The sequence below is a fragment of the Hippopotamus amphibius genome, chromosome 4, assembly GCF_030028045.1.
Source record: "Hippopotamus amphibius kiboko isolate mHipAmp2 chromosome 4, mHipAmp2.hap2, whole genome shotgun sequence".
Taxonomy (NCBI): domain Eukaryota; kingdom Metazoa; phylum Chordata; class Mammalia; order Artiodactyla; family Hippopotamidae; genus Hippopotamus; species Hippopotamus amphibius.
Window position 1 is genome coordinate 119,996,009 of NC_080189.1, and position 14,647 is coordinate 120,010,655.

Below are 14,647 nucleotides of genomic sequence, written 5' to 3' on the forward strand. Positions count from 1 at the left end.
TTTTACTTTTCATTACTTCTTGAATGTATCCAACTTAAAAATGAGAACAATTAATGGATCTGAGAGACACGTGGGAACACTTAATGGTGTGGAGGGTCCCATCAAGCAATACTGTGATTCTTTCTCACAAATAATTCCAAATAAATCAAGTTAATAATTTTTTACTATGATTCTACTTTAGATTTATATTTTCACCAGATTGAATCTCTAGACAAACTCAAATGGCTTTACAAAATTATTTTTATAAGGCCACTTTAATAACTTCTATGATAAAAAATATTGTGACTATGTATTAAATATGTACAGCCACTTTATCATTTCCTTTTTTCCCAGAATTTTAAAATGAGAATTTTCTAATTAAATAGTATTTTAACAAAGGCAATTCAAATAATTTTCTAGGACTTGTTTAAGGCATAAAAAATTATTTCAAAATGACTATGCTGTCACAAATACCTTAATGTATAAAAATCTTTTTTGTAGATGAACCTGAAATAAAAATTTCCCTGTCTCAGTTAGAAACTGAATACCTTTTAATTTATCATTCAAACTATAATCTAAGCCACAAATTCTTTGTTGGTACAGGTTAGAACTTTTACATTAAAATATTGCTTTGATTCCCAAATATCACTTTAAAATCCTAAATATAAAACAGGTTGTATCAAAAGGCAAACTTTTTATTCCACTTAAATAAGAAAATATTGATGTTTTTAATTAACATTTATTCAAAATATTGAAGGAATATAGCAATTAAAAAAAACAGTGTTCAAGTTATTGTACTGTATCTTACCTTTGAGATGTCAGTACCCAGAGTCTTTATTTTAACAACAGGGGGTGAGATGCATGATGCTGTCACTGTTTCACTCCCTTTAAGCAATGTTCCAACAGACTGTGAATCCTGGACTTCTTTGATCAATAATTTTCTTGTAAGTGATTTATCATGGGTCACTGATGAAAGTAGATGGGATAGATCTTCATCAGTTAAAACTTCACTTGAAGTCTTTAAAAAAGGTGATCCATCTTGAGACTTGAGGATCTGTGAAAGATCTGAAATAGCAGGGCTAGCTCTTTCCTTCTCTGAGCTTTAGAATTACAAAACATCTGGTATTAGATTATATGAACAACATTTATTTGTAACTAAAGAATCATTTTCATAATCTATAAGAATATTAAAGAAGCAAGTATAATTGTTCACTAATAGTAATACAAATGTGAAATTGATGCTAGATAACAAGCTATGGATAATATATTTTCTGGGTTTTAAAACAGACACACAAAAGTTCAGCTTGGCCAAGATGGCGGAGTAGGAACACCCTGAGCTCACCTCCTCTAATGGGCACACCAAAATTACAACTATTTACAGAGAAACCATTGATGAGAAAAACTGGGTGATCAGCAGAAAAGATCTTCTAATAAAGACGTAAAGAAGGAAGCACAATAAGATAGGTTGGAGGGGTGGAGTCACAGTATAGTCAAGATCTACACCCACAAATGAGTTACCCGCAATGGGAGGATAATTACAATTGCAGAGGTTATCCCCAAGAAGCAAGAGGCCCAAGCCCCACACTGGGCTCCTCAGCCCAGGAGTCCTACATCAAGAAGAAGTCCCTAAAACATTTAGCTTTGAAGGTCAATGGGGCTTACTTTCAGGAAAGTCACAAGGTTATGGGAAATAGAGACTCTACTCTTAAAGGGCACACACACAATCTCACACACTCTAGGAGGCAGAAGCAATAATTTGAAAGGAGCCTGGGTCAGACCCATCTTCTGATATTGGAGAGCCTACCATAACGTCAGGAGGCAACTGGAGCTCACCACGGGGACACATCAACTGGTGGCAGCCATTTTGGAGAGCTCTTTCTACCACATGGACACTGATACTACCAAACACCACTTTGGACTACTCCCTAGCTTATTAGCACTGGGATCCAGCCCCAACCACCAGCCTGTCAGAACCAGAACTGGGACCCCTCACATCCAGCAACTAGCCAGGCAGGGACATACCCATAAGCTGCCATAAGATGCCCTGGGCCCACAGCCACCCTGGGACACAGCCCTATCCACCAGCAGGCAAACACCAGCCCCAGGACTACTGCAGCCTACCATGGTAGGGCCCAGCCCACCCACCAGCAGTCAGGCACCAGCCCCGGGACCCCCTGGGCCCCAGCCCAACCCACCAGCAGACCAACACCAGGTATCAGACACCTCAGGCCTCTCAGCCAGCCACTCAGAGAACTGGCAACACCCACCACCAGACTAAAACAAGCTTCAGGACACCTCAGACCCTACAGCTAGCTGTGTCATGAACCAACCCTGCCCATCAGCAGTCTGACACCAGTTCTGGTACCCCTAGGTCCCAAAGCCAGAGACACTAGGACCTATCAGTGGCCTAAAGTGGGCCAGAACTAGCCCCAGGATGTGGATTCACACAGTGGTAGGTGGGCACCAGCCCCAGGATCCCTTCAGCCCTGACCCACACCATCAGTGGGCAAATGCCAACCCAGGATAATCACAGCAGCCAGCACCCTACCTTATCAGGATTCAGCCAGCCCACCAGGAGGCCAGCACCTGTGCTGCAATCCCCTGGGCCCTGGATCTGTTCACCAGCAGGCCAACATCTGCACTGGGACATCATGGGCTCCTTAGCCAGCAGCTCTGGGATCTAGCCCAACCTACCAGTGGGTAAACAACAGTTTTGGAACTCGCAGGGACCTACAGCCAGAGACCCACGACCTACCCAGGACTCAGCTGTGGCCATCAGTGAGCCAGCACTAGCTCTAGGACACCCTGGGCCCCAGCCCTGCCTACCAACACACTGACACCAGCTCCAGGACCTAAGACCTAGTGCCATCCACCAACAGACCATCATCAGTTATGAGATACTTTGGACCCTTCAGCCAGCCCTGTCAGGAACCAGCCCCATGTACCAGCAGGCTGACATTAGATCTGGGAATACCAGCTCAGCTACCACCCACCCCAGAACATAGATCTGCCCAACAGTGGGCCAGGACTAGCCCTAAGAGGCCCTGGCGTTCCACAGCCAGCCACCTCATGACCCAGCTCTGTCAACCAATGGCTGACAGCCTCCACACATGGCAAGATCTGGCAACCAACCAGACTAGAGCCAGCCACACCTAGAAAACTACTCACAGTAGTCAGCCTGCCTACATAGGGGTAACTCCTAGAACAGATAGTTCTGGTAACCAGAGAAGAGTGTGCTTCTGGAACTCATAGGATGTCTCCTATAATAGGCTCCCTCTCCAAGACAGAGAAAGAAAAATAGAAAATTAGGTAATATGAGGCAACAGAAGAACATGTTCCAAACAAAGGAACAAGATAAAGTCCCAGAAGAACAAGGTTAAGTGGAAATAGACAATCTACCCAACAAAAAGTTCAAGGTAAAAATCATGAAAATAATCAAACAACTTGGGAGAAGAATGAATGAACACAGTGAGAAGTTTAACAAAGAGTTAGAAGATAAAAAGAAGACCCAAACAGAGCTGAAAAATACAATACCTAAAAATACACTAGAAGGAATCAACAGGAGATTAAATGATACAGAGAAATGGAACAGTGAGTAGAAAAAAAGAGTAATGGAAATCACCAAAGCTGAAAAGAAAAAAGAATAAGAAGAAATTAGGACAGTTTAAAAGACCTCTGAGACAACATCAAGTCTACTAACATTTGCATTGTATGGATCCCAGAATAAGAGAGAGAAAAAGCGGCAGAGGACATAATTGAAGACATAATAGCTGAAAACTTCACTAGACTGGGAAAGGAAAGGACATCAAGATCCAGGAAGCACAGAGTCCCAAACACAATCATCCCAAAGAGGACCACACCAAGATACACTGTAATTAAAATGAGAAAATATAAGATAAAGAGAGAATATTAAAAGCAAGGGGAAAAGCAACAAGTTAGGTACAAGGGAACTCCTATAATGCTATCAGCTAACTTTTCAGCAAGCCAGAAGGGAGTCACATGGTGTATTTTAAAAGATGAAAGGGAAAACCTACAACAAAAAATGGTCTACCCCTCAAGGCTTTCATTCAGATTTGATGGAAAGAGCAAAAGTTTTACAACCAAGTAAAAGCAAAGAGTTCAGCATCACCAAACCAGCATTATAAGAAATGTTAAGGGAATTTCTCTAAGTGAAAAAGAAAAGGCAACAACTAGAAACAGAAAAAGTACAAAAAGAAAAAGCTCATTGGTAAATGCAAATATACAGTAAAGGTAGTAAATCATCCACAAACAAAGTTAGTAGGAAGGTTAAAAGGCAAAAGTAGTAAAATTATCTATATTCAAAATAAGCAGTTAAGGGAAACACAAAAAGAAGTAAAAGATGACATCAAAAATAATAATCATGGGGGTGGGGGAGGAAGTAAAAATACAGGGTTGTTAAAATTCATTTGAAGTTAAGAAATTAGCAATTGAAAATAATCACATATATATTGAGAGATTCCTGTATATAAATGTCATGATAACCACAAATCAGAAACCTATTATAGATACACACAAAACAGAGAAAAGAATCCAAACATGACACTAAAGACAGTCATCAAATTGCAAAAGAACAAAAGAAGAAAGGGGGAAAAAAGACCTACAAAACCAAATCCAAAACAATTAACAAAATGGCAATAACAACATACCAATCAATAATCACACTAAATGTAAACAGAATAAATGCCCTAATCAAAAGACAGAGTAACTGAACAGATACAAAAATAATAAATAAATAAATAAATAAATAGTGCCTACAAGAGACTCACTTCAGATCTAAGACATACAACAGACTGAAAGTGAGGGGATGTAAAAAGGTATTCCATGCAAAATGGAAAGCAAAAGAAAGCTGGGGTAGCAATATTTATATCAAAAAAAAATAGAGCTTGGACTTCCCTGGCAGTGCAGTGGTTAAGGATCTGCCTGCCAATGCAGGGGACATGGTTTCAAGCCCTGGTCCAGGAAGATCCCACATGCCACAGAGCAACTAAGCCCATGTACCACAACTACTGAGCCTGCACTCTAGAGCCTATGAGCCACAACTACTGAGCCTGTGTGTCACAACTACTAAAGCCTGCGTGCCTAGAGCTTGTGCTCCACAACAAGAGAAGCCACCACAGTGAGAAGCCTGCACACCGCAATGAAGAGTAGCCCCCGCTTGCTGCAACTAGAGAAAGCCTGCGCACAGTAATGAAGACCCAACACAACCAATAAATATATAAAAAATAAATTGAAAGAAAAAAGAAATAAATGAAATGGAGACTAAAGAGACAATGATAACAAGAATAAATTAATAAACTCCTAAACACACAATCTTCTAAGACTGAATCATGAAAAAAACAGAAAAATTGAATAGACTGATTACTACTATTAAGGATAATGAATCCATAATTTTAAAACTCCTTACAAACAAAAGTCCAGGACCAGGACACTTCCCTGGTGAATTCCATCAAATATTCACAGAAGAATTAATACCAATCCTTTTCAAGCTCGTCCAAACAATAGAAGAGAAGGGAATATTTCCAAACTCATTTTACAAGACCAGCATTACTCTGATACCAAAACCAGACAAGGTCACTACAAGAAAAGAAAATTATAGACAAATATCCCTGAATAACATAGATGCAAAAAATCCTCAAAAAATATTAGCAAACTGATTCCATAATCTATTAAAAGAATCATACACCATGACCATGAGCAAGAGGGATTTCTACCAGGGATGCAGAAATGGTTCGATATCTACAAATCAATCAATGTGATATACCACACTAACAAAATGAATATTGTATGATCATCTCAATAGCTGTAAAACAAAAAAGCATTTCACAAAATTCAACATTTATTTATGACAAAAGCTCTCAACAAAGTGGGTACAGATGGAACATACTCAACATAAACTAGGCCACGTATAACAAACCCACAGATAACACCATACTCAAAGGTGAAAAGATGATAGCAATTCCTTTAAGATCAGGAACAAGAAAAGGATGCCCACTCCTGCCACTTTTATCCAACATATTATTGGAAGTCCTAGCCAGAGCAATTTGGCAAAAATAATAATAATAATAATAAAAGGTATCTACACGGGAAAGGAGGAAATAAATCTGTCACTATTTGATGACATGATAGAGAAAACCCTAAAGAATAGCAAAAAACTGTCAGACCTAATAAATAAAGTTGCAGGGTACAAAATTGATGGACAGAAATCTATTGCATTTCTATACACTAAAAATGAACTACCCAAAAGAGAAATTAAGAAAACAATGCCATTTACAACTGCATCAAAAAGAATAAAATACCTAGGAATAAATTTAACCAAGAAGGTGACAGACCTATAGAGAGGAAACTATATGACATTGATGGAATAAGACATGAATAAGTGGAAAGATATTCCATGCTCATGGATTGGAAACATTAATATTGTTAAAATGTCCATACTAGCCAAAACAATCTACAGATTCAATGCAATCTATCAAAATTCCAATGCTATTTTCACAGAAATAAAAGAAATAATTCTTAAATCTATATGGAACCACAAAAAACCCTGAATAGTCAATGCAATCTTGAGAAAGAAGAACAAAGCTGAGGCATCATGTGCTCTGATTTCAAATTATATTACAAAGCTATAGCAATCAAAACAGTATGATACAGGGAGAAAAAAACAGACATGGATCAATGGAACACAGAGGAAAGCCCAGAAATAACCCACGCATATATGGTCAATCAATTTATGCTGGAGCCAAGAACATACAATGGCAAAAGGACAGCTCCTTTAATAAATGTTGTTGGGAAACTGGAAAGTCACATGCAAAGAATGAAACTCAACCACTTTCTTACACCATACACAAAAATTAACTCCAAATGAATTAAAGATTTGAATATAAGACATGAAACTATAAAACTTCTAAAAGAAACATAGACAATAAGCTCCTCGACATAGGTCTTATTGAATTTGGGGGTTTAACACCAATAGCAAGGCATCAAAAGCAAAAATAAACAAGTAGAAGTACATCAAACTAAAAAGCTTCTGCACAGCAAAGGAAACCATCAACATAATGACATGGGAGAAAATATTTGAAAATCATATATCTAATAAAGGGTTAATATCCAAAATATATAAAGAACTCAAAAAACTCAAAAGCAAAAAAAAAAAAAAAAAAGAATCAATATGAATTAAAAATGAGCAGATGATCTGAATAGACATTTTTCCAAAGAAGACAAACATATGGCCAACAGGTACATGAAAAGATGTTCAACATTACTAATCATCAGGGAAATGCAAATCAAAACCACAATGAGTTATCACCTCACACCTGTCAGAATTGCTATTGGCAGACCAACAGGAAATAATAAAGTGTTGGTGAGAATGGATAAAAGGAAACCCTTGTGCACTGTTGGTGGGAATGTAAATTACTGCAGCCACTATGGAAAAGAGTATGGAGGGTCCTCAAAAAAAAAAAACTAAAAATAGAACTACCAGATGATCCAAGAAATAATCACTTCCAGATATTTTTCCAAAGTAAATGACAACACTAACTAAAGAAGATATATATGCAGTCCCATGTTCACAGCAGCATTATTTACATTAGCAAAGATATGGGAACAGCCTATGTGTCCACTGATGGGTGAACAGATAAAGAAAACATTATATACATACACATACACACACACATGATATATAGTAGAATATTATTCAACCATGAAAAATAATGAAACCTTGCCAATCGTGACAACATGGATGGACCTTGAGAGCATTATGCTAAGTCAAATAAGTCAGACAGGGAAAGAAAAATACCATATGATCTCACTTATATGTGGAATCTAAAATGAAACAAAAGAAAAACTAAGCTCATAGATACAGAGGACAGACTGGTAGTTGCCAGAGGCAGGGACTGCCAGGGTGGGGTGGGGTGTGCAAATGGGTATAGGAAGTGAAAAGGTACAAATTTCCACTTATAAAATAAACAAGTCTAGGGGATGTAATGTACAGCATAGTGACTACAGTTAATAATACTGCACTGCATATTTGCAAGTTGCTAACAGAGTAAATGTTAAAGTTCTCATTACAAGAAAAAAAGTTCTGTAATTATGTATATTGATGGGTGTTAACTAGACTTATTGTGGTGATCCAGTCACAATATAGACAAATACTGAATCATCATGTTGTATATCTGAAAATAATACAACATATGTCAATTATACCTCAACAAAAAATGTTTAAAGATAAAACATTATTTTACATCTGACAAGTCTGTATTGGATCAATTGTCCTAAACATAAAAGGAAATAACTGGATTACCAAAAACCCACAAAAATCAATACACAGTTAATTTATAGATTTGAATTTTAGATAATAATGAACTGATATATTCAAAAGGCAAAATTCCAAGCCAAAAAAAAAATGCATAGGAAACTTTTAAAAATAATATACAAATGAAGTAAATAATAATATAAAAGGATAAAACTTCTTACAGCACTTATTACTGTTTCTATTTTGGTTATTTCCTTACCTGTGGGTATTTAGTTTTATCTTTTTTTTTTCTCCACCTGAATCTGCCACTAGTTCTTTTCTTGTTTCTTTCTCCAATGGTATATATTTTGAATCTTCACCTTTAACTTTTATTTTATCAATACCCATTTCTGTTGCTGTCTTGGTCTTCCCCTCACTTTTGAGTAACTCCTTTTCTTGATTTAGGAAATAACCAAGTTGCTCCTTAGCTCTTTCAGCTTCCTGTTTTTAAATACATTAACTTTGTCAAGCATTATTTTTGTGGCATTTTCCTGCCAACATGACAATTTTCAGGAATCTCTGAATATTCATGCTCAGGCTAGTTCTCAATCTTATTTTTACAGGGTTAGAGGAAGCTAAGTTAAACCACTGGTATAATCCATCGTTTAACAGATCTGCAGTTAAAATTAAAAACTAGGAAGAAACCTCTTCTACTTAAGGGCTATTTTTATACCCAAGAGGTTCTCCTGGCCACTGTTTTTTAAGGCTCTAACTATAATACAGGCACAATAAAAGTTAATAAAATGCATACATTATAGACATAATGTACCCAAGATAAAGATTTATAATATCATATAATAAAAGAAAATGTGAAAAATAATTTATTTCTTGTAGAATTAAATTTTTAATGTCACTTTTAATAATTTTTACTTATACAAAATTAAAAGTGATTGTATGAAAGAATACATTAGATCAATAAAAAAGTTCATAGTCTCATCACAGAGAGAAAATTCACTGTTAACATGTTGACATATATTCTTTTAAATTATTTCTAAATAAAGCTAGTGCATATGTATATGTTTTTTAAATTTTTATGTACATTGGTTCATACTATACATGCACGCATAACATGCTCTTTTCGTTAAATAATGTCATAGGTATGTTTCCATCATGATAAATATACATCCAAATCAGAATAGCTAAAAGAAGTATATTTTAATAGTATACACAAATTAATTTAGCAAATTTCTTATCAATGGACATACTGGTAATTTAAGAAATTTTGCTATTAAAATTTTTCTATTCTACATACTTGTACAAAATCTCTGTATACTTTTTTCTTCTTTACAATTAATTTTTAGAAGTGGAATGGTTCACTGTAAAGACTATGCTTTCTGAGACTTTTGCTATGTATTTTCTTCCAGAAAAGTATCAATCCATCTGACAATAGAAGTATGTGAAAGACTGCTCATTTCAGCATAAATCCACAAATATTGGATATTTCTGTTCCTTAACTTTTTAACAAAATAGTAGGTAAAAAATATCTATCCCTCTGCTATTTTAAATTGCATTTATTTGATAACTAGTAAGGATGAATATATTTGTATGCATTTATTGGCCATGTGCGTTTCTCAATTATGACTTGCCTATTTGTGTCCTTTGCCTATTTAGGAGGAAGACTATCCATATTTCCTGTGGATTTGTAAAAGATCTTGATATGAAACATTTTGTAAATATTTTCCATTTATCTTTATATCTCATGAATTTTGCATCCATAAAATGGTTTATTTTATATATAGCCAAATATATTAACATATTCCTTTGTGGTATAATGCTTAGAAAGCCTTGCTCTAGCTAAGACACGCAACTGTTAGTGTTTCTTCCAAAATATTAATAGTTCATTTATTACTTTTGGATCTTAAACCAATCTGCAACTTATTTTAGTGTTTTACACTAACTAGAAACCCAACAATGTTATCACAGTAGTTTACTTTTGTGACTATTTTATCCTTCTGTGAAAAAATTTTAATAACTATAAACTATAAAATTATCATATCTATTTGAATCTGTTTCTGGACTTTTCATTCAGTACCAGATCCAGAACAGCACTGTTTTAGTTATTGCATTTTTATATTTTATGTTGATTTCTGGATGAGCAAATACTCCTTAATTGTTCTGCAAAATCACCAGTTTCTTATCTCAATATATCCTATATAATTCTGCTAATCTTAAAAAAAAACAATTTATATCTAGAAATAAATTGCTTTAAGTTTGTATATTAATTTTCTTTCTAGCTTACTGTTTTGGAAAGAAAAAACATTAAATTTTATTAACATATTTCCACTGCATAAAATAAGAATATTTTAAACCTGGCAAAATAATACAATATATAATAGATCTATTGGTTTACAAAGTTAAAATTATTCATTTAAAAAGTTGTTTATAGATATTTTCTTCCCTCGTTAACAATTTCAAGGGAACATAATATCTTTTACCTGTAAAGCTTGTTTCAGTTGTTCCTGAAGAACTCTGTTCTCAATTTCCAGAGCATGTGTTGCTTTCTAGGATGTAATATGAGGAGAAAAGTATTCATTTGGCATTTTTGTTTTTATTAATTTACTGTCATAATTATTACCTTTCTAAAATCCACAGACAGCCAAGATGATGAATTGAGCATAAGCATTTACTGTGCACTTCTTAGGCAGAATGGTGGATAACTTCTGTAGCTATAGCTTTCTATTGATTTTCCATAGGAAAAATGACCCTGAATTTAGGAAATTATAACTACAGTAAGTTAAACATTTCATTTCTCCTTTTCTCAAGGCCTGAAATATTTAAATATAAACATTTCAAATTTTACGAAAAGAAGCAACTCTACTCAACACAAAAGAAATACAGTTCTGATTTTGTAAGAATGAGTAGATTCTACTATGCATGAGAAGTCTTAAGAATCCTCCATCAGATGGAAGACAGTTTGAGGAACCATATCTAAAGTCCCCAGTTTCTTTCTCTTTTTTTGATGATAGTCATTCTGACTGGTGTCAGATGTTATCTCATTGTAGGTTTGATGCATTTCTCTAATAATTAGAGATGCTAAACATCTTTTCATGTGCCTCTTGGCTATCTGTATGTCTTCCTGGAGAAATGTCTGTTTAGGTGTTCTGCCCATTTTTTGATTGGGCTGTTTGTTTTGATATTAAGCCTCATGAGTTGTTTGTAAATTATGAAGACTAATCACTTGTCAGTCATATCATGGGCAAAAAAAAAAAAAAAATGATACAAACGAACTTATTTACAGAACAGAAAAAGACTCACAGACTTAGACAACAAACTTATGGTTACCAGAGGGGAGGGGTGGGGGAAAGGGATAGCTAGGGAGTTTGGGATTGACATGTACACACTACTATATATATATTTTTTTTTTTGGTGGGGGGTGCTGCGTTGGGTTTTCGTTGCTGTGCGTGGGCTTTCTTTAGTTGTGGCGAGTGGGGGCTACTCTTCGTTCTGGTGCGCAGGCTTCTCACTGTGGTTGGCTTCTCTCGTTATGGAGCATGGGCTCTAGGTGTGTGGGCTTCAGCAGTTGCAGCACATGGGCTCAGTAGTTGTGGTGCATGGGCTTGGTTGCTCCTCGTCATGTGGGATATTCCCAGACCAGGGATTGAACCCATCTTTCCTGCACTGGCAGGCGGATTCTTAACCACTGTACCACCAGGGAAATCCCCACACTGCTATATTTAAAATGGATAACCAACAAGGACCTAGCACAGGGAACTCTGGTTAATATTCTGTAACAACCTAATTGGGAAAAGAATTTGAAAAAGGATACATGTATATGTATGACTGAATCACTTTGTTGCACACCTGAAACTAGCAAAACATTGTTAATCAACTATACTCCAATGTAAAATAAAAAGTTAAAAAATTTTTTTAAAAAAGTCCCCAGTTTCAATTCTGGTATAGCAGAGCAAGTCCTACCATACAAACCTTTCCATACATAACAACCACAAACTAAAAACAAAATACAAATGTCAATAATAGAGAGCAAACAAGAGTAGGTAGGTTCTTGAGAAAAGGTGACCCTGGGAAGAAGGGAAGAGTCCTACCTAAGATCCTTATTTCCTGGTTTCTAGTCTGAGGGCAAGCCCTCTGAGCCAGGCAGAACACCAAATAGATAATTTTAAAAAATAAACAAACAAAAAAACACGTGAGTTTTTAGTCCTCAGGGTACAGAGTGCAGAGTTTAGGGCAACCACAGCCACTGGAAAGCTTAGGGGAAGTCACACAAAAAAGGGAGCCAGAGCGAGGGGAGCCCCAAACCATTTGTACAAACCCTACTCGAATCTACTTGACCCCTTAAGCACATACGCATAAGGAAGACTCCAAGCAGCCATGCAAAAGCTAGAAGGAGAGATGTGATTTGAGCTGCTGCTTAAATACAGAATTTTCATTTTGCACCCAGTCATGTTAATAACAAATTAACGCAAAATAAATAACAAAAATAGTACCAATCATAAAAAGAATATGGCAGAATCCAGAGCTTCAACAACATGACATTCCCAATATCCAAGATACAATTAAAAATTACTTGAATGTGAAGAAACAGGAAAATGAGACTCACTCCTAAAAGAAAAAATCTACAGGGAAGGTAGTTCAAGATGGGGCATAGCAAGAGCTGAATGTACCTCCTCCCATGGAATCAACAAATATACACCTACATACAGATCAACTCCCTCTGAAAAGAACCTTAGAACTAGCCAAACAAATGCTCCATAAGAGAAAAGGGAAAAAAAAAAAAAAAAAAAAAAAAAGGACTATATTAAGACAGGTAGGAGAGGCAAAGAAACACTCTCACCAAAAACCCTACCCCCAGCATGACAGCACACAATACAGAGGGACCTCACCAGACAAGCGCTTTTCCCAAAGGGACTGCTCCCCACATCAAGCACCCTGGCTCCTGGGATCTACACCAGAGAGGAATCCCTGAAATGCTTTGCTCTGAAAACCAATGGGGATGACATCCAAGGGTCCCAAAGTGCTATCGAAAACTGAGACCCCCCATAAAGGGCTTACATGTGGTCTCACTCACCTGGAGACCTAGGGAAATAACAGCAGTTTGAAAAGTGCCATGATTATATGTGAAGGGGAGCCATTTGCAAATCTAAAAGCATCAGCTGGAGGGGTCGTGGACAGTAGAAATGCTCCCCAGAAGCAGAAGCACTGGCAGACACCATTACTGCACTCCCCACCTAACCCGCGAGCACAGGCTGTAGAACTTGGATGCAGGGGTGAGCCAATCATGGCGATACCCCACTGCACTGCTGAAGCCAAAGAGCTCCAGAGGCTGCAATGTTCCCCCACTCCCTGGGTATGGTGGGCAGGAACAAACAGTCACAGCATTCTCCTGCAATCTATCTAAAGTCTGTGAGTGCAGGCAACTACTACACTCCCCCTCGCTCTGGCTGGGGCTGGTGAGTACAAGTGGTCATGGCATTATCCCTCTTCTAGCCTAAAGCTGACTCAATACTCCCCTGCCCCTTAGCTGAGGGTCACAAGACTGAGAAGTCACAGTCTAAAGCCAATGCATGCACACAGACAAGACACTCTCATGCTGCACTGCTAAAGCCTGTGCGCATGCAGTCAGGTCATTTTCCCACTGCCTTCCTGAAGCAAGAGAGCAGGCCACGCTCCCTACACTCTCCAGCTACCCAGCTAAAGCCAGTGGGAGTACACAATCCACACAAAGGAAAACCTCTGATCACTTGGCCCCAGCGGCCCATGGGACTGCTGTTCCTGAGTTCCATGGGACTGTAACTGGCAGGCCACCACCCTCAGGGCACTGCACGGATATCTGACTAAAACACAACTTCAGTTATCCTGCGAAAAAGGCCTATTTACTTAGCCTGGAGCTTCACCTTGAGGGACAGGCTTCAAGTTTCCCACACCTTCAGAGGCTAAGGACACACTCCCAGGAAATGTAATCAGAGAGATATCATGTTTGTGTACCCCCTTGGCCTCACTACAGCTTGACAAGATTCCCCGCAAAAGAGATTATACATTCATGAGGAGCTTTGTTTTTGCAAATGTCACCCAGGGGACACCTCCAGATCTCCTAGTCTGAAGGCCAGCAAGGATTACAGTTGTGACCCCACAGCACAGTATATATCTGCACACGTTAAAAGCTGCTACCTGAGGGCCTGGCATCCAATCAACCTGAAACTAGGTGTTAAATGAGATTCCTCTCCTTGGAACACTGACAGGGCATGGCAAATCATCAGTAACAGAAGTACTTGAAGAATTAATCAAGCAGCACCCCCCACAAAACCAGGATGGGCAAGTGTTCTGAGCCCTGCTCTGCCCACGCAATAAACAGGCCAGGCAAGGGCCCCAAGCCCTACATATCCCACGCAGAGACCTAGCCAT

At 37.5% G+C, this 14,647-nt stretch overlaps 1 protein-coding gene across 1 annotated transcript in view; it reads right to left on the minus strand.

Annotated features, from left to right (window-relative positions):
• The window catches only part of CCDC7 (coiled-coil domain containing 7), a 239,592-nt gene that overhangs the window by 164,276 nt on the left and 60,669 nt on the right, over positions 1 to 14,647 (minus strand). Inside the window, exons 11-13 of the mRNA XM_057731790.1 lie at positions 10,723 to 10,788; positions 8,508 to 8,728; positions 788 to 1,079 (exon numbers count right to left, since the gene is read on the minus strand). Coding sequence (XP_057587773.1) covers positions 788 to 1,079; positions 8,508 to 8,728; positions 10,723 to 10,788 — 579 coding nt within the window. The remainder of the gene's footprint in view (positions 1 to 787; positions 1,080 to 8,507; positions 8,729 to 10,722; positions 10,789 to 14,647) is intronic.